This window comes from Acomys minous, assembly GCF_964271855.1.
Source record: "Acomys minous genome assembly, chromosome: 18".
In the NCBI taxonomy this organism is placed as follows: Eukaryota; Metazoa; Chordata; class Mammalia; order Rodentia; family Muridae; genus Acomys; species Acomys minous.
This window is the reverse complement of record NC_140501.1, coordinates 41,760,026-41,780,862: the sequence shown is the minus strand read 5'-3', so window position 1 is coordinate 41,780,862 and position 20,837 is coordinate 41,760,026. Positions and strand designations below refer to the sequence as shown.

General features: G+C 42.7%; 1 protein-coding gene across 2 annotated transcripts; it reads right to left on the bottom strand.

Moving 5' to 3' along the window:
- Positions 1–9,254: 9,254 nt before the first annotated feature.
- FAM216B (family with sequence similarity 216 member B) lies at positions 9,255–19,423 on the bottom strand. 2 transcript variants are annotated; one of them, XM_084767516.1, is made up of 6 exons: positions 19,282–19,423; positions 15,073–15,249; positions 13,907–14,038; positions 13,594–13,709; positions 11,820–11,940; positions 9,255–9,717 (listed from the first exon to the last, which is right to left on the bottom strand). In XM_084767516.1, the coding sequence occupies exons 4-6, from the start codon at positions 13,690–13,692 to the stop codon at positions 9,497–9,499; spliced, it is 441 nt and encodes a 146-aa protein (XP_084623642.1). In that variant the 5' UTR covers positions 13,693–13,709; positions 13,907–14,038; positions 15,073–15,249; positions 19,282–19,423; the 3' UTR covers positions 9,255–9,496. The 2 variants fall into 2 exon arrangements, with proteins under 2 accessions (XP_084623642.1, XP_084623641.1); XM_084767515.1 differs by lacking the exon at positions 13,907–14,038.
- Positions 19,424–20,837: the final 1,414 nt, after the last annotated feature.

The following is a 20,837-nucleotide window of genomic DNA, read 5'->3' as shown; positions in this document are numbered from 1 at the left end:
GTCAACCAGGAGAGCAACTTGCTTGCCCGAACCAACAAATGTCCAGTAGATGAGCTACAAGATGCGTGAAGCTGCCTTGACGAGGTTAGGCAGCTCCCTTCTTTTGCAGTTGGTGAGAGTTGCTCAAATTCATTCTGAGCAGAGCTCTGCTTGCCCGTATTATTCTTCCTGCCTGGAAACAACTTCGCAGGCACAGCTGTGAGGTGTGGTGCTGTCTTCTTGCATCCAGAAGCAAAGGCAGTCAATTAAGATCCTGATTTATTTATGCCTCCTTTGTGTTTTCGGTTGAATCTCTTGTTAAGCAGGGTTCTAATAATATGATTTATCACAATAAACAGCAGGGCTCCTGCCTTAATTGATTTATCTTTTTCTACACACATTCACACACACACACACACACACACACACACACACACACACACACACACACACACCTTTCTGTTTCTGTGTATTTGGTTATCAGCCTTTTCTGTCCTTTTCAACCCTTCTGATCTTTGTTAGGTGAAAAGTCTACAGGGACTAGATTTTCTTTTAAAATGCACATGCACGTGTGTGTATGTGTGTGTGTGTGTGTGTGTGTGTGTATTCTATGTTTTGAATCATTAGTTTTCTCATGTGCTAAGTGCTGATTATAATCATCGTTGTCACCCTTGCATTTACTGAAATTAGCATGGGCTTCAAACCATTAGCTAAAAAGAAGAGGTTTGGGAGAAGGCTCCTGCTGTTCTCTGATTGGAACAGTTGACATTGTGTTAAGAGGGTTTGATCTGACTTTAACTTCCCAGCTCTAATGTACTCTTAACAATTACACATGGAGTGGGGAATGGTCTGTCTTAAAAGACAGAGGATTTGTAGCAGCACTATATCCAGCCTCTAAAATGAATAATTTCATCTCACACACGGTAGAGAATCTGGAATTTCACCTTTACCCAACTCAGTTTGTTCTCTGAAAACTACCCCATTGTCCCAAATTCCTCCATCAATGCATTGGCTCTACAGATCTGTTGCAGTAATTGGTCATAAGGTCATATTTTATAACATGTACTAATAGAGTAATGAACGACATTGTAGTAACAATATGCTGTCCTGGGGTCACTGTGTTTGGGGGGCATCATCTTTTCACCATGTCTTCCATGGTGTAGACGTGAAATGCTCTGTAGAATGGAATGGAGAAAGTGGAATTAAATGGGAGTTTCTAAAGCAGAAAGTAAAACGACCTGTGACTGAGAACTTTGACATCCACTGTGCTCCCCCCCACCCCACCTTTCTAGCCTACCATCTGTGGTGGTTTGAATAAGAGTGACCCCCATGTTTGAAGGCTTGGTCAGTCATCAGGGAGTGGCACTACCTGAGAAGGATTAGGAGGTGTGGCCTTATTAGGGGATATGTGTGGGTAGCCTTTGAGGTTTCAAAAGCCCAAGCCAGACCCAGTGGCTTGCCCTCTCTCTCCCTGCTGCCTGTGGATCTGGGTACAGAACTCTCAGCTCCTTCTCCAGCACCATGTCTGCCTATTTGCCACCAATGTTCCCAGATATGACAACAATGAACTAAATCTCTCAAACTGTAAGCCAGACCCAGTTGAAGGCTTTCTTCTATAAGAGTTGCCATGGTCACGGTGTCTCTTCACGGCAATGGAACAGTGACTGAGACACACCCCTAGAGTCCAGCTGCAGGTTCCTGATTGGCAGCCCCAAAGGCTTGGTATCGCTCTTTGTCTTCCTCTTGCCAGCAAGTGTTTCCTTCCCTGACTGACCGCACACGGGTTTGGGCTTCTGTGAGACCTCCTCTCCCCTAGTGACCTCTTCTGGATCTTCTAGAGTTCCACACTCCACACCCTGCCCCTGGCTTTGTTTTTGCATCTCTGCTCCCCTTCTCTGGGGAATTCCCTTCCTTTCACCTCCTCACCACTCCCCTACCCAGCCCCGTTCTCCTGTTCCCTACCTGATCATGGATGTGTTTCCAACAGACCCTCTGACATATGGGACTTTGCCTTCCAATCTTTGCTTTCTTCCAGAAACGTAATGCTATATATATATCATAGCTTATTGATTTTAAAACATATACTTATAAGGGTATTTCTATTTTGTTTTTTTTTAATTAGCATACAAATTATCACCTTTCCTTGCAGCATTTTGTTACGTGCTAGGTTTTACTAGCCCTTTCCCCATCCTTGCTTAAACCCTTCCACCTTCAGTATTTGCCCCATCCCTTTCGTGTGATGTTTGCTATTGCTCTCCCAAACTATTCCCTTAAAAACCTCTTTTTCTCATTTTCGTACTTCCCATTCTGGCTTCCTGGTCTCTACATACTACCTTCCACATAAATACACACGAGAAAAATGAAAAGGTGAGATTTACCTATGAGAGAACATGTGCTCACTCACCATTTTCCATTTCTACCCATCTTTCTTTACGACTAAATACAATTGCATTGTGTGTATCTATCACATTGCTCTTACCACCTACCTGCTGAACATCCTTAACATGTTATGACATGAATTAAGTCATTTCTAAGTCTTCCTGGACAGAGGTTGGTACAAGGTTCATTGGGTAAAGGTATTTTCTACCAAGCCTGAGGACCAAAGCTCAAAGCCCTGTACTCACATATATGGTGAAAGAAGAGAACCAGCTCCTACAAGCTATCCTCTGACCTCCATAGGCACACGCGCGCGCACACACACACACACACACACCATTTTAAAACTTAAGGGAAGACATTTCTTTCTCTAGAACTTTCTAGACAAGTCTTCAGGTTCTCTAATATCTACTGAGCTTCATGAACCAGGAAGCTATTCAAGAGGTCATGTTGCCACATCCCAGTGTTTAGCCTCTGTACAGTTAATTTGTACAGTTAATTTGGTAATTGCCCTGACCTATCTGAACTGTGGTTTTCAGTAGCCACAAAGGTTTCCTCTTCCAGCCTGTCTGAGTCCATTGTGTAACTGGCACACAGTTGATAGCTCTAATGTGCAGAAACACAGAAGCGCCCTCCACATGTAGATAGAGATTGATTTCCAAAGTAGGAATTGATCACCCTTCGTGCAGTGGACTGATTTAGGGAGAAAAGCAGAGTCAATGAGGCAGATGCAATGGTTTCTCCTATAAGCACTGATGCAATTAGGAAGTCATTTTAATTGAAAAGGTGCAGCACTCTTGTACAGTTTCCTCTGGCCTTCATCACAAATAGGGACGAATGCTGAAAACAAGACAAGGGGTGGCTTTGGAGGAACCTTATTGCATAGTTAATAGTGCCAGGGCCTGGGAAAAGAAAGCATTTTAGTAGACTCCATGCTGTACTGTAGCACATCTTGGCCTTTGAATCACAATAGTAAGTAGTTTATTCATGTGGGGTATTAGCGGTTTTCAGAAAGGTCGTCCCCTTGCTTGTCCCTCAAAGTCTCTTCCACCATGTAGCTCTTACCCTTCCTTTTTAAAATCAAATTTATCAGGGAGAAAATTATCTCTTATGGTCTAAGGCATATTACTATTTGAATCACACCTTAACTGCAAAAGACTGCTCTACTTTATCCTGCTTAGGAATTAAATACCAGAAATGCTAGCTCTTATTCTCTGATTAATTGAGTCTAGGAGGGACTCAAGAATTTACATTTTAAAACATCGTCAATGAGTCTGGTATATGGATTATATCCTGATAAATATTATTCTAATTGTATATATTACACAGAAACAAGACCTTAATTATTATGTTTTTGGTTTACTTGGCTCCACTTTCCCCCACCCCACCCCAACAGTGGGTTGGGAGATTAAAAACAAACTTCAAGAGGGCCATGCAGGAACAGAGGCTGCCTTGTACAATGGTTGCCTTCAAAGAGCTGACTCTGACTCTGACTAGACTGAGAGACCCGAAGTTAGGTTAAGTGCTCTGGGTATATGTGCCTGGTAGTTAGGTGATGAGACGTGGATGTCGAGTCAAGTTGGAGTCACTTTCTGGGCTCCTTTTGTACCTTTAGGCATGCCAGCTTTTCCCATCCCTGATAAAATGGCTCCCAATGAGCTCCAGCTTCTAGCAGCCATGCCCTTGCGCAATACCCTACCCTTGTGTTCAACTTGGACCTGGTGGCTTATTTCTAATGCAAACAAACAAACAAAAAAAGCCATCAGCAGTAAATGTCATGGACTAGGTTATAAATGACTCTGGCTTCCACCTCACACCCACATGCTAACCCTGAGGAAGTAAGTCACAGATTTTTGAGTTGCCTTATTGAGATATCAGTCCCTGGAAAAGGAGGAAAGTCTCTAGCTAGTAAGAACCCAGCCCCTGACTGCACTAGATCCCAAGGCACAAAATTGTGTCACAGTCACATGAGTGTGCTTGATAGTGGACCCTTCCCTGGATGAATGCTTAGAAATCACAGCTTTGTCCCACACCTTAGTGGCAGCTTTGTGGGGGACTCTTAGCCAGAAGCCCCAGCTAAGCCACGCCTTAATCTGTATCTCCTAATCAAAATGTGAGACCATAAATAACACAGTTTTAAGTCCCTGACATTTGAAACAATTTATTACACAATGGTAGATAACTACAGATGTGGGGAATGACGAGCCTGAGGAACAATGTCAACAGGGAAGGTGAGGAACTGGTGAGCCCATGGTGAAGGTGCACCATGGCTCTGTCCAGGGACCCTCCTTCCCCCCTATCCCCATTACTCTGCAGATATTGCAGGGTTGCCTTTCAGGGTGAACTGATAAGCCTTGCCATTTCTTCTATTAAATCTCCAGGAACATGAGCATCACCACCTCCATGTCTCTCATGACTGTCTTCTCTAGAACTTGCCACTGAGGAAGGGGCCACCATTAATGGTGGCAGTGTCTTTCACAGACCCAAACTCCTGGACAGTGGTAGTCATTAGAATACAAAAATTAAACCCTGTAGCATTTCTAAGATTCAAAATTGCACAGCTACTTTGGAAAATGCCTTGTCAGTCTCACATATATTTCAGTGCGATGCAGATATAACATATGGGCCAATTGCACTTCTAGGTATCTTTTCAAGGCAAACATTTAATGTTCAAGTAATACTTACAGTCAATATCCATGGTGATTATGTTCAAAGAGTTCAAAACTAGAAACAAGCCCAATATCCACTATGATTGAATTGTGGCATGTCTATGCAACAGACACTGCTCCACAATGAAAAGGAATAAGATGCTGGTATATGTAACATGAAAAAGCCTAACAGAAGCATGGCACTAGGCGGGTGAAGGTAGAATCCCTCTTATGTAAAATTCTAGGGAATACCAGACAATAGTGATAAAAGGCTGTGATGTCCATTGGTCATAGTTTGACAAAGGATACTGCTTCTAGGTTTCCTAGCAACCTCTTATGTCATCACCTGCCACTGCCAGGTGTGCACAAAGGTACTCCAGGTGTGTGTGAGATAGAAAGGAACTGCCAGCCTTTTCCTCTCTCACACACTCTTACTCCTTCTCTCTCTCTCTCTCCTATTCTCCCTCCCCCCTCTCTCTTTCTCTCCCTGTCTGTGTGTGTGTGTGTGTGTGTGTGTGTGTGTCTGTCTGTCTGTCTGTCTGTCTGTCTCTCTCTCTCTCTCTCTCTCTCTGTGTGTGTGTGTGTGTGTGTGTGTGTGTGTGTGTGTGTGTTTGTGTGTCTGCCCTCATGGCTCATTCAGGCCCTAACTCCTCTCCCCTTCCCTTCTCTCAGATAAATCTCCTTGTAACATATATGTTGTGTGGCAGACTATCTTTATATATTATAACAGTAATAAAATATCAGAGGCTGAGAACATCTTAATATATAGTTTTAAAATTCACAGTTTTGAGACTATTTCTAAACAGAATGGTGTTCCTTTTGGCTCTAGAGAGGGCCAATTACATCACCGTAGTAGCTGGCATTATGGAGAGAGAGAGAGAGAGAGAGAGAGAGAGAGAGAGAGAGAGAGAGAGAGAGAGAGAGAGAGAGAGAATATCAAAACAGGAAGCCATTGAGCTATTCAGGGATCAGGACTTTAATTTCAAAACAATCAAGAAGTTTGGTTTATTGGACATAAAGCTTTATTTCCACAGTCATCCATTAAAGAATATACAATTGTCTAAGAACACTTAAATATTTACAAAATGGCCACCTACTGAGAGGCACAAGGAAGTACCAGAGTTACTATCTTATGACTGCTGAATTTTGTGACAGCCTTTTCATAAGAACTACCTTAGGTCTCGTAGGAGTCACACCAGCTCACCTGTGCGAGATGCTTCCCGTAAGTCCAGAGACCACAGCACTAAGGGAGAAACTCCCAATACAAGTCCCATTCAGTACAACCCAGCCTTATCTGAACCACAGATAAAGTTTTCCAAGCTACTTCCAACAGAAACAAAAACAATAATTAACAAACAAACCCAGAATCTCAAGTTCTCTTCACAGTTGTTTAGGATTTATGTCAAGAGAGTGGGGAACACTTCTGTCCCTGACATTTTTAGAATTGTTGGCTCATGGCAGTTACAAACAATAGACCGACTTTCTCTGGCTTTATCATCTTTTGAAAATCCTTTGCTCTACGACTATTGCCTTGTGCCTGGGATGAACCATTCTGATCATCTTCCTCTGCTAAACACTGTAGGGCCTCACCAGCAATGTGGCATCCTGGGACCCTTGAGCAATGTGGCATCCTGGGACCCTTGAGCAATGTGGCATCCTGGGACCCTTGATCTACATCACAAAGCGAGAGTCCAGTCTGCCTGCAGACTCAGACTTCAGGCTTTGAAGATTTCAACAAGCATTGTTGATTGACTACCACAGTCAGAGTCTCTTTAAGGTGCTAGCAGTTTTAGGTAAGATGGTCCCATAATCTCCTCATACTGATGGTGAGCGTTGTGAAGCTCAGCAGCACAGATTCCAACAGGGCAGAGCAGCGAGTTACCTAAAACCTTCATGTGTCCTGTCTACCGCCTTGATTATCTTTCTCAGTGTCCTTTTCAGGGAGCATCATTTTTTTAAGCTTTTATTTATTTTATTTTATTTTAAAATATATTTTATTAATTTATTCATATTACATCTCGATTGTTATCCCATCCCTTATATCCTCCCATTCCTCCCTTGCTCCCATTTTTCCCTTACTCCCCTCCCTTATGACTGTGACTGAGGGGGGCCTCCTCCCCCTGTATATGCTCATAGGGTATCAAGTCTCTTCTTGGTAGCCTGCTATCCTTCCAATTTGTGGACAAATGGATTCAACTAGAAATGATCATACTGAGTGAGTTAACCCAGAAGCAGAAAGACTCACATTGTATATACTCACTTATATATGGCACTAGCCCAAGGGGCATGTCCCATGAAAGTCTTCACTTACCAGGAAAGTGGGACAGAGGAGAGGACATCCTACTGGGACTCTAGGTGAGAAAAGTATGGGAGAATAGCAAAGTAGAAGGATCCAGACGGTCCTAGAAACCTACAAGAAGAACATTATGATGGGCAGATCTGGGCCCAGGGGTCCTGCTCAAACTATGGCACCAGCCAAGGACAATACCTGCAGTAAACTTCGAACCCCTACCCAGATCTAGCCAATGGACAGGACATTCTCCACCATTGAGTGGAGAGTGGGGTCTGACTTTCACACAAACTCTGGTGCCCCATATTTGACCATGTTCCCTGGATGGGGAGCATTATATATATATATATATATATATATATATATATATATATATATATTTTTTTTTTTTTTTTTTTAACCTCACTTGCCTACCACATCCTCACAAGCTTCAAGTGTGGAGCTTTAGCTGTGGGGGAGTATTATCCTATCAGAAGGGGGGACCAGGGAGAAGAGAAGTGCTCCAGCACCAACTTATATCTATTAAACCCATATGTCCTTCTTATGGGCCTGTGACATTCACCTGCCCACAGGAATGGAAAAGGCCCTGTCTTAACAAATGCATCTGAGACTTTTTCGATGCAAGGCTACAGCACAGGCCCTGCATGCTTGTTATTCTGAACCGGGAGCTAGTGCTTATTCAGCAGGCACCTAGGCCAATCAAATTACAAAAGTCCAAGATAAAGTGCACGTCAGCGGTTCGCAGAGATAAAAGGCTCGTGTGGAAACAAGGGACGGTTAATGTAGACTGTGAGGGCTGCCACCATCCATCACTTATGAGGGTTATCTCACAGTTCACCCCATTTCTATTTGATTTCTTAAAGCTATCTAACAACCCCCAGAGTCAGTTCAGGGTCTGTTGTTGTCAAAAAGTGTCTTCATGGTTAGGCAAGTGGCCCCTGAGCATACCCATGTTGGTGACGGACAGCACAAGCCACTGCAGGAAGATCTCCATCTAGTCAAATGTTGCCACTGCTTTCCCAAGACTTCCTGACAGAATGGTGAGACAACCATGCCCCACCCAAAGAAAAGTCAGGTAGACTCGTAGACCCTACAATGAACGTCTTCCGGAGCTTTGACAGATCTCATAACTTTTATGCTAGTGGCTTTAGCAAGAAGACAGTTATCATCAATGAAGGGGGCTTGGCTTTTGTTCTTTTTGGTTTTGGCCAGAAAGAAGGGGGCAGTCTGGTTGTATTGTAATATCTTCCTCTCAGATGAATGTTCCATGTCCCTGGTCAACTAAGTTCTACCTCAACTGACTTCTTCATGTGCTGACAGTCATCGGCTGGCATGAATGATGTTTTTAAGAAACAAAGATAAGAAAGTGACCTTTTTTTTGACTGTATGGGATCACTAGTTTTTGGCACATACAAGAGAATCATTGGTGAAGAAAGGCACTAATAAACACCACTAACAGGACACTGTGCCATTTGTAGAAAAGCCTGCCTGGCCATTATCACATTGTTTGCTCGTTTGCATGGTCATGTTTGCATTCTTAAAATCTTCAGAGATAAGACTTAAGATCAATTTTTTCTGTCCTGTTGCGAATGTTCGTGACTGCCAGAGGCAGGTGTGTGCATGAATTATCTTACCTGCATCAAAGCCAACAGCTGTATAGAATCAGCCTGGCAGTAACAGGCTGATAAGCACAAGTTTCAAAACAACACAAAGTGATCGAGTCAGGCTAGAACCAGAAACTACAAGGCCAAACCGAATATTATTCCTTGGTGGGTATGAGGGGAGAAAGAGGCACCTGCCACTGATCGCTAACACTGTGATATAATCCATATTTACTGTGTGGGCTCAGTATTCTCAGATGTGCGATGGGCAGCTTGCAAGCAGTGGTCACCCAGGAATAGAGGGGCTGGAACTTGTCCCCTTCCACTGCCCTGCAGATTTCTCTGAGAGACTGGGATTCACAAGAAGCTTTTAATTTGAAAGCTTTGAAAGTCCCTTTATTTTTACAGACAATATATGGTAAAGCTTGATTATTCAGCTCAATAGCATTTACATCTTCCATCTTGTTCTTATTGGCAACATTTACACGGTGAAGGGATTATTTGCAGGTCTAGAGTTTGTATTAGTATTCTTTTATTTGTCACCATTTAACAAGCACATACCAAGCACCACTAAAATGCCAAGAAGAGATGAGCTGCCCATTTCAGAGACTACGCATAGTCTTGAGTCTTGACGCTTGGCGTGATACGCTGGAGACCTTGGGTCCAACGCTAAACCCTGGTCTTGCTGGTTGACTCTTTCTTTGCTTGGCTGAAGACTTTGGGGGAACAGTCCTCCCAGGAGGAGCTGCCAAGCATGAGGCTTTCATGGTTGAATGTCTAAGGACAGCAGCACATGACAAGGCCTCCTGGTGAGTGATGTAACCTGGGAAAGAAAGGAGAGGGATTTCAGTGTCAACACTTATCTTTGAAAGATTCATTTAGTTTTGTCTTATGTGTAGCAGTACTTCGCCTGGCTGCGTGTATGTGCACCACAGGTGTGCCTACTGTTCCCAGAGGCCAGAAGAGGGTGGCAGGACCCGGGTCCTTTGCAAGAGCAGAAAGTGCTCTTAAGTGCTCTTAGCCATCTGCCCATCTCTTCAGCCCAACAATTTTTACAGAAAAAAATATTCACAAAGGTGTACAAAAGTTCTGCTTCTGTGATCAGCATGCCCCAATTATACTCTCCAGGAAGACAGGAAGTGTATATTTCTTGGCTTGCCTTAACTTCCCTTTCAAGGAACATGACTGTCAGCCATCACTGTCAGCCTGATGACCTCAGAAATAACTAGAAGATTGTTGTGGCACACCTTGTGGGTGGGTGTGAAGGTATTTCTAGAGAAGATTAACTGGGGGAGACTCATCCTGAATGTGGGTGGCACTAACCCATGGGCTGCAGAGCCAGAAGAAATGAAAGAGGAGACAGGACCAAGCCAGCTGAGTACCCACACTCCCGCTGCTCTTCTTCCTGGCCCTCAGATGTGGGGCTGCCTCTATCACCTCTTCCCTGCCATGGTGGAGGTGGTGGAGTGACAACTGTGGGTACCATGAGCCAAAATAAGACCTTTCTAACCAGACACCAGAGCTGTGAATGTCAGATATTCGAATCCATGAATGAGAAGAGCTAAATAACAAGTGTTACTCCAGGCATTGACTACCATGTCAAGATGCTTGGAAAGAAACTTGATCTTTGAGTAGCCCTCCCAAGTAACTTGTCTTAGATATAAAAATTCTGTTTAATCCAGAGACAGATAATATCTGATTTAAGAGATGTATGTTTTCTTCCAGTATTTCTCAAAGTACAATCTTCCCAGTACCTACTAGAGTCTCTGAATCAATGTGTGTGTGTGTGTGTGTGTGTGTGTGTGTGTGTGTGTGTGTGTGTGTGTTTAAACCATTACAATTCAGAACTCTACTCTCTTGAAAGACCTTCTAAATCACAAACCCAAAGAGCAAGGCCTGGGAATCTGCATTTTAGTAAGATGGCAGTTAGAATTTATGAACGCTAGTAAATGCCTCTGCCTTTAAGTTTATTGCCTTTTTATTTATTTATTTATTTATTTATTTATTTATTTATTTATTGGCATTTGGCTTTGAAAGCAAAGCCACCAGATGGTACTTCCACTACATTTCAACCAAATCCCAGGTCCCTTGTTTACTCGTTGTATGATGCTGGTCAAGTTATTCAACTCTCCTAGGTTCTGGTTTTCTATCTGAGCTGGGAAGTTTGTACAGTAGAGAGGCCAAGCAATTAGAGAGGTTCCTGTAAGATAAAGAACTTAGCATCAATGAAGCCTTCCATCCAGCTGATGCTCATGATGTGTTCACGGTTTTTTCTTTTTTCTTTTTGTTTTAGAACTGTGGTTTTTATCTCTGCTTTGTAAAATTTGAGTGGATTTGGTAGAAAAAGGGAAAGAGCAAAGTATGAGCAGATAGAAGCCATGGTCTTTGGAGAAGTCACCTGTTGTCTGAAGTCCTCATTGACAAAGACTAGTTGATGGTCTTCACCAAGTTACGTGATTTGTCTAGGATTCTGGTTCCATAACTATTAGGTAGGAAGACACTGAGATATTGCACATAATACTCATGGTAGGAGGTTTGGCCTATGACAAATGATCAAACAATGAAGGTATCATTGTTGGGAGCCAACTGTCTCTGATCTACACAAACAGTAAGGAGGGGAACCATCATTTGAGCTTACGTTGGCTTTCCAAGCCCACTGCTATTGATCTACCAGATCAAGTTCATATAAATCTCAGAGAGTTGTTAACATTTTATAAGAATCAATACCCTAATTTCTTTAAACCCTCTTAATTCACCTATAAAACTCCACTGTCTATTGTCAGGGATAATCATTTTTAAACTTGGCTAGCCAACCATGTTGATAAACTAGGTCAGCAGAGGCCGTTCTTCTGGAATTATTTATTTGGAGATGTGGCTTCCAGCTGTAATGAATAAGTCCCCTACTGGTGTGCTAGTTAAACTCACCCAGCTGCTGCTGGTACCCAAGGCTGTGAATGTAGCGGGTCTGCAGGGCCTTCCACTGGGGCCTGGAATCATAAATCCTCATGATGCTGTACAGGTAGCACCGCTGCCCTTGATTTAGGTCCTGTCAGAATGAAAAGGTGACTTTGATAAATCCATAAGTAATTAAAAGTGTGACACATTCAAAACTAGTGTCCACAGGAGTAAGACACTTCTCTTAAGGTGGCACATATTTCAAAAGCACATGGGACATGAATAATCAGGAAACTTGTCTTTACTATTTGTGTAAGCAATCTTCTCCTTGATTGGATGACGTTGAAAACAGGGAAGGAAAAGGTACTAGGTTATGCAGGTTGTACTTTTATGCTGGGGGCAGTTGTAAAGGCTTCTGGCATATGAGGATTTTATTGGTCCTTAATTGAGAAAAATAGATTGTGGGAATCTACACAGGGCCTGAATTATGGAGGCTTCCAGACAGCTGAGATGTTCAGTGGAAAGTTCCAGTAAGTAGTAGAGATGTAGAGATAAACAGATGATCAAATGGGCAATGTACTTAGAGATCAACAGTGGCAGTAAAAAAAAAAAAGTGCAATGGAAACCGAGAAATCAGGAGTGGTGGCACTTAGGTGGTGGCACTTAGGAGGCAGAGGTCAAAGGAGCACTTCAAGTTCAAGGCCAGCCTGGTCTACCAGTGAACTCCATGCCTGCCATGCCAGCGGAACTACATAGTGCGATCCTGTTTCAGAGAGAGGGCTTTCAAAGTCATCCTCAACTACATAGTAAGGTGAAGGCCAACCAGGCTATATAACACCTGGGGGAAACTATGACAATGGTATCAACCTTCTGGAAAAATCAAGTTAAAATGAGTTTGTCCTGGATACGAAATACCGAAACAACAGACACTTTAAAGCCAACTGAAAACCTTGTGGGAAACTGCACTTAAGCTGTTACATATAAATGTAGGTTAAGGTGACTTTTACTTATTAGGCATTTTGTGAAGGACTAACATCGGAAATCTGTGAGACAAATTGCTTTTTGGTCTAGAGGCCTTAAATTTGAAAAGTATACCCAGAGTAAAAGTAGCAAGGCCAAGGGCCTCACAAGGCAACACATCACTTCACTCTCGGTTTCTGTGTTATGTACGCTTGGGGATAATATATTTGAAGAAGAGGATGGATTTCCCTTCTGAGTAACTAATTAAGCCTTCCACACAACTGCAGAAAGATAATGCAAAAATTGCTAGCCCACTTCCAGAGCAAGGTTCCCCAATACAGTGGGAATTTCCCTTATATCGAAAAAAAAAATCTTGAAACTTACAGTTTTTATTTTATCAACAAAAACTACACCTACTTCCTTACCTGTGTAAAAATTTAAACATCCCAAATGAGAAGTAGCAGGTTACATTTCTCACATTCTTACATTGTCCCCTATCTTTCTTGAAAGAGATGGAAGAAAAATGACATTTTTACAGAGGTTTCACACGAATGGCTATAATTAGCTCAATGGGAAAGAAGCTGACAGATGGAGCAGGAAGCCACTATGTTGATGTTGCTAGTGAGTTCCCATGGTGGTGGGTCAGCCACATAGCAAGGCAGTTTATGAGACTTGACCATTGGGAGTGGTTAGGGTTGGGCCATGCCAGCGTTTCTGTACACACTCCTCCAGCAGGCACTTCTGCGGGCCAAACAGCGCCCACCTCCCACACAGACCATAGAAAAAGTCCTCAACCCTCCAAGAAAAGAAGGCAAACCTTCCCTCTTTGAACAAGATGTCGCACCTTCAGTAATGAATTGTCCACGGCAGAAGCAGGGACTTTAATCCGGGGTATTTGGGGAGCACTCTGAGATTGGTACTGCTTCTTCCATGTTCTCCTCATTTTTCTTTATCTTGTACCTGCAAGGGATAACAAACACAGAATCAATTTCCATTTTGTTTAACCAGCTTTGGGGACAGACCTAAGGTAATAAGCAAATAAGTAGACAATTTTTTTCCCAAAAAAAAAAAAAGAATATTTTATCTTATTTCCAAGTAAGCAGATCTCTGCAACCTATGAGTTCTCCATCTTTTCCTACCCTACCCTCCCTCCTTACGGCAAGAAGAATTCATCCAGAGCTCTTGTCTTCCTACTTCACTGGGTGCAGAGTGGGTAGAGTGGAGAAACAGGTCAGTCTATAACAGTTACTTCTTTGCAGTTTTAAGTAGGGCTGTTATCTTACCTGACTCTAAAAGAAAGGTCTATGTCATTGAAAGTTTGAAAAAAAAAACAGAAATTGGAGAAAGAAATAAGATTAACCAGGGCTGGAAAAATGACTCAGAGGCTAAGAACACTGTCTGCTCCTCCAACAGACCTGAGTTTCTTCCCTTGGTAGCCTCCTTCTTGTCATCTTCTTGCTGGCAGTCACAGTGCCTGCTTCATCTTTTGTTTAACTTACCGAGGTCATGAGTTTAGAGCTCTCAGTTGGTGCCTGTTTCCTCTCTTTCTACACTGGCCTAGCAAATGCTCACGCATGCACACACACAGGTACACCACATGTACATTCTTAAAAATATTTCAATAGCTATGCATGCCTTAAACCCCAGCACTTAAAAGGCAAAGACAAGCAGATCTCTATGAGTTCAAGGCCAGCCTGGTCTCCATAGAGAGTTCTAGGACTACATAGAGAGACCCTGTCTCAAAATTTTTTTACAAAATCTTAATACATTTGAAGATTCTGATTGGCTCAGATATGAGATCTAACCCTAGGGAATCTTCTACAGCCGAAATTTATTATAGAAACATCTCTCAGCGTCTCTTTGTGTTATGTTTCCTTTATATAAGCTCATAAATGAAGCTATGAATATTTTATTTAATACTGCTTTTCTTTAGTGAGGACCCAGGGATCTGTACCAATTAAGACATACTCTGCATGTTCTCTCTGATTGAAACCTACATTCTTTTGTTAACTCAAATCACTTCAATATTTCTCTTCCCATTTTTCAGGTCTACAGAGCAAAGAACAAATATTCTTCAAAGCAGGAAAGATTCCTTCTGCCAAATAGCATGAGGAAATGACTGATAGTGTTCCTCGTGGAATGTGAGCACACACCTCACGTTTGCTTTTTCTTGGGCTATTGCTGAAGAAATCCATCTTACCCATTCAAGTGGTCTACAAGGGACAAAGTTTGATTAAAATGCCTGGAGAATGCATGTAGAAAACAACCTACAACTTAACTGAAATCTAAAACCAAAAGACACATTTACTTAAAAACAACTTACCTTTTATTGTGGTTCCTTGTTTTAAAAGTTAATATCCATGCCCAAGGCAGTTTTCTTGCAGTGCTCTCTAGTCATACGGTAGTAGCAAAAGCTCAGAATGTTGACAACATAATATCCAAGCAACACCGGGAGATGAAACCAAGAGCTGGGGAAACTTGGCTGCATGCCTTTCTGTTTCTGGGTGACGTTCAAAAACACAGTTGAGGGTTTTTTTTGGTTTTGTTTTGTTTTTGTTTTGGGGGGTTTTGTTGTTGTTGTTCTAAGTTTCATGTCTAATGAAGGGTCAACTTCTAAGCCTATCATATCTGTATCATAGTTCAATACAATATACTTTTTCATACTTCTTGGGGAAGAGAGTAGGGATTCTCTCTACTTAGGTTGGTTAGAAGCTACATATGTGGCAGAAGATAATGTCCATAATGATCTGCCTTTCTGTGATGAAATTAGTATTTCTCTTTTTTCCTAAATTTATTTTTTAAAATTTATTCAATTTACATCCTGACTGTAGCCCCCTCCCTCATCTCATCCCAGCCGCCCCCTCCCTCCTTTTCCCCCACAATCCCCCTCTTCTAGTTCGCAGAAAAGGGGAGCTCTCCTCCTCTACCAACCTCAGCCTACCAAGTTTCATCAGAATGGCCTGCATCCTCTTCCTCTGGGCCTGGCAAAGCTGCCCCACCAGGGGGAAGTGATCAAGGATTAGGCAACAGAGTCCATGACTCAGGCAGCCCCTGCTCCCCTTACTAGGGGACCCATGTTGAGACTGAGCTGCCTATTGGCTACATCTGAGCTGGAGGCCTAGATACTCTCAATGCATGGTCCTTGGTTGGTGCATCAGTTTCCTCGGGCGCCCACTGGTCCCAGAATTGTTGGCTCTGTTGATCTTCTTGTGGGAAATTATTATTTCTTAATACTTTTTCTGGGGATATGTGAGGGATGTGCCAAGATGGAAGATTAGACACATCTCCATGTGATGCCAGGATTGTGCAAAGTCAGATGAAAAGGAACCTTACACAAAGAGGGAAGACGTAGATGGGCATAAGGAAACACAAAGGAATTTGGAGACAGCTGAAAAGCCCAGAGAGCTACAAAGGCTAAGCAGAAAAAAATGGGGTGCCAGTCCACCAGGCTCCCCAGTAGGATAGAGGAAGCCAAAGATTTTCACAATGTAAGCCAGGGAACCATGGAGCTGGTGAGATGACTCACTGGGTAAGAGTCTTGCTGCCAAGCCTGACAACCTGTGTTTCATACTCAAGTCCCACAGTGGGAAAACCAACTCTCAAAAGTTTGCAACTGGCCTCCACATGCACACTGTATGGCGTAAGTACAACACACACACACACACATACACACATACACACACACACACACACACACAAGTTTACAGTTCTTATAAGCTCTAAATCCTTCTGGGGATCTGACATGACAGACTTGTGTGTGCCACAAGTCAGCACAGGGGAAATCCACTGTAGCACACTCCACGCTCAGGAGCTATTCCCAAATCATCACAACAGGGGACATATTGCTTAAACTGACCTAGTAAGGAGGCCTGAAAACATTGGAGTGATGACATGAAACAATGATGGATCTGCTGAGAACTTTATATGGTCATGATCAGAAAGCTCAGGTGGCAGGAGGCTCAGACTATGAAGGGTGGTGTCCCCTCCCCCTTTTTTTTGCCAGAAGTAAATAACTCCATGGAGGGTGATAGCCCCAAGCTAGAAGTCAGCATGTCTCTGGAGTGGCATAGCTTCTTCTTTGCCCTGAAGTTTTCAGGTCCCATGGACACCCCTACATACTCCTTTATCCTGTAGTATGTTTAATACTGAGCAGGATTGGAAAGCACTGGGGTGGGTCCTCAGCAACAGACTTCAGTGCTCCATCTGCCTGGTCCACACCCCAGTATCTTCAGGAGACACCCTTTGACTTAGACATTAGCAATCCTATGGTGTACAAGCGGGGGGGATCTCATGTGTGTGGAAACCTGCCTGGCCCATGGGCTGCAAAGCCAACTGTGCTCAGAAGCAACTCCAGGTGCACCAAGAAATGATTAGACCTTTGAGTAGCTGGTCTTTGCCCATGCTAGGAGCAGAACCCGTTTAACTGAAGAGAGCTCTTCATTGGTTTTGCCACTTGCTTTTCTATTGGCGATTTAACCATTGGCTTTAGTTGGTTTTAAATATATTTCTATATCTGATTTTGTCTGGTGTTATTGTTTTTATGACAACTTATTACCTTCGTGTTGAATGGTACTGGATATTGGGCCCTCAAATGATGATTGCTCACTGAGGTGACTCACAAAGGCAGAAAAGATATCCCAATGGATGCATAAACAATAACACAGAAAAGACAAAAATCATGTAAAAATCAAAGCAAAGACGCTGGGATGGATGAAACACTGGATAATGGACTCAGAACTTATTAAATCTATCAGTGGCTGCAAAATGGATGCAAACAATCAGGTTAATGAAGCAAGAAAAATCAATTCAGGACCCAGAGAAGAAAGGAGAAAGCATAGATGGGAATCAGTACCATGGATGAGAAAATTGATACTGTGAGTAAAACATCAGTGACACTTAGCCAAAAAGCAAATAGAAAACTTGGAGACCTATTTCACCCAAGTCGAAATAGCTAAGATCAAGAAAACAAATGACAGGCAGAAGCAGATCTCTGTGAGTTCGAGGCCAGCCTAGTCTACAAAGTGAGCCCAGGACAGCCAAGGCTACACAGGAAAACCCTGTCTCGGAACAACAACAACAACAAACAAACAAAGCCTGGAAAACAAAAACAAATGACAAATGCTATGGAGAATATAAGGAAAGAGAGCCTCATGCACTGTTGTTGGAAACCACCAGTGCTACCACCCCTGTGAAGATCAATGTGGTAGCTGGATAGAGACCCACTGTAGAGACTGTGTAGGCCAGCTACACCTCTTCTGGGCATGTACCAAAGGATCCTATTGGCTGCTACAGAGCTAGGCACTCACCCATGCTCATCACTGCTCTGTTCACAATAGCAATGACATGGAAGATGTCTACCACCTGATGATGGGGCTAGTGAAAATGTAGAACCAGTATCCATTACTCAAGGAAGAAAGAGCCCCAGAAGGATAGACTCCATTGAGACAGGGAAGGCATTGCAACAGGCCAGGAAAGCATCTGCCTGGCTAGACACATTTCCACACAAGAGTCAGAGAGAGAGAACAGGAAGAAGAGCAAGACTATAAAGTCTCCAGGATGTCCCCCAATGACACACTTCCTCTACGAAGGAATCACTTTCCAAAAGTTCCATAATCTTCCCAAACTGCACCACCAGCTGGGTGGCAAGTGTTCAAATAATGAGATTATGGGGGATGTTTCTAACTCAAACACCACAGCACCTACACAGGATGAAATTCTATTCAGTTGTAAAGAAAATAAAATTAAGAAAGCTGCAGAATGGAATTGGAAAATATTATGCTGAGTGAGGAAACCCAAACCCAGAAAGAAAAGCATTAAATCTCTAGATCTGTATTTTTACTTTGAGAACCTTTAGGAGCTAGGAGACCAGAAAGGGACCATTGGTGGAGAGTTGGTGGGGAGGAGAAAGGTAGAGCTTAAGTGGGGAGCAGAGACAGAACACAAGGATATGAAGGGTGGGGGGGGGAATAATGATGGGGAGATAAATTTCAGTTAGGAGAGGAATCAAAGGAGGGGGGAGAGGAAAGCATTGGGGGAAAATAACTAACATTAAGGATGATTGAAAAAACCACATGGAAACCTACTCTTATATAAGCCATGTATATGTACACACACACACACACACATATTGAAGGTACCTTACACAGGGACTAACATGTAAAGGTCCGGTGCCAGGCATGAGATATTTCCCCTCAAGTTACCAGTTGTCCAAGACCCCTCCATCAGTACAGGGAATAGTCATTGCTGTTGGTTGCTCACAAGAGCTTGATGACAAGACCCTACAGCTAAAGGCATCACATAGTTTGGTCACAGGGCATGGAGAGATCAGGTTGGTACTGATTATGAACAAGATTACCAAGCTGTGAACCCAGTTGTGATTTTTCCTCCTGACACCAACCTCCCAGAACAATGATCATGAGACTCACAGTAATTTTACAAATAACGAGGCCATGTAGCTAGGCTTTTCTCTGACTAGTTCATAACTCAAAATAACCCATTATACTAATCTACATTTTGCCATGTGGCAGGTTACCTGTGCTCAGGTACCATGTGTCTGCTCTCCTCACAACTCCCCAGCCAAATCTCTTGTGCCTGGCTCTATCCCAGAATCCTTTCTGCCTGCCGTATTTCCCACTTTCCATTTCCTGCCTCAGCTATAGGCCATTAGCTTTTTATTGGAATGTTGATGCTTCCACACAGACACAAGAGAGTCTACAGAACCCTGTGAGTTACAGTAATGACTGACGTGGCAAGACATCCCCAGGGATACAATGACCTCATGAATGATACGAATGATATTGGAATGATATTAGAATTACTTGGATTTAAGGCCACTCCACAGGAGAAAATTCATGTCTGGTCCTGTCTATCTGGCCAAGGACTCATAGGCCCCAGAGGTGAGTCTATTACTATCATTTTGTTAAGTGAACACAGTATCAAATTGCCTTCTAAATTCCTATCTCTATATCCATAGGCTAGGGCTGTTCTCAGCGTTCATCAGAGAAGCTTCTTTGTGCAGTGGATGGTGGTTAATGCAGAAACTCACAACTTACCGAAGTGCAGAGGATAAGTGTCTGTGGCATGCTCAGCCTTAATGGGACACTCTGTCCCTTAAGGCTCAGGGCCATCATGGAACAGGTGGCAGAAAGATTGTAAGAGCCAGAAGTCAGAGAGGACAAGTCCAAAACAGTGTCTTCTGGACATGATCGAGCAATGCACTCATTGCCTGTCAAATACCTGCAGAAGATAGAGCTAGGTAACGTTCCAGCCCGAAGGGAAGAGGAGATCATGAGCCCACATCCCTAGCTGAGGAGCTATTGATGGTGAATGGTGTCTGGGGTAGAGAGGGTTCATTTTCATTAAGGCATGGCCATTGGTAAGTCAAGTATACTCCAGAAGATGCTCTCACATGCAGGAGTGTATGGGCAGCACAAAGACTTGGGAGCTATTAAAAAACAGATCATGAAGTTGGGAGGAGGCCAGAGGATAGAGGATATATCTGGGAGGAAGTAGAATGAATAGAGTAGATATGATCAAAATACATTGAAAATGTCAATAATTCAAATATAAAAATCACAGTGGAAACAATCATCAGGTTAAAGGAAGAAAGACAGAAACAAAAAAAAAGTCAAAGAAGCATGATATTTATTTATTTTAATTTTTGGAAATACTTAAGAGTTTTATTTTAATTACCACAACTTCCAATAATTCTGAAACACAATCCAGAGACTAAACCTAAGAATCCATAAGGAAGATAAAGTATCTGAGGTGAAAGCTAAAAGCAGAGGAAATAAAATTAGTAAAATTACAGCCAAGAAAATCCCCAATCTAGAGACGAAAATGGACATTTAAGTACAAAAGCCATTAATAGCCCCAAATATTCTTGTCTAGAGAAGAACCTCTGTTACACAACACAGTCAAGATGTCAAAACTACAAAGCAAATAAATGGTATTAAAACCTGAGAGGGCGAAAATGTCAATTCAACTCCAAAATCGGGAACCCAAGAATGAATGAGATCACAACCAAAACGTCCATGCCAGCGTGGCTCAGAGCAAAGTATAAAGTGCCAGATTTGGAGCACTGAAGGG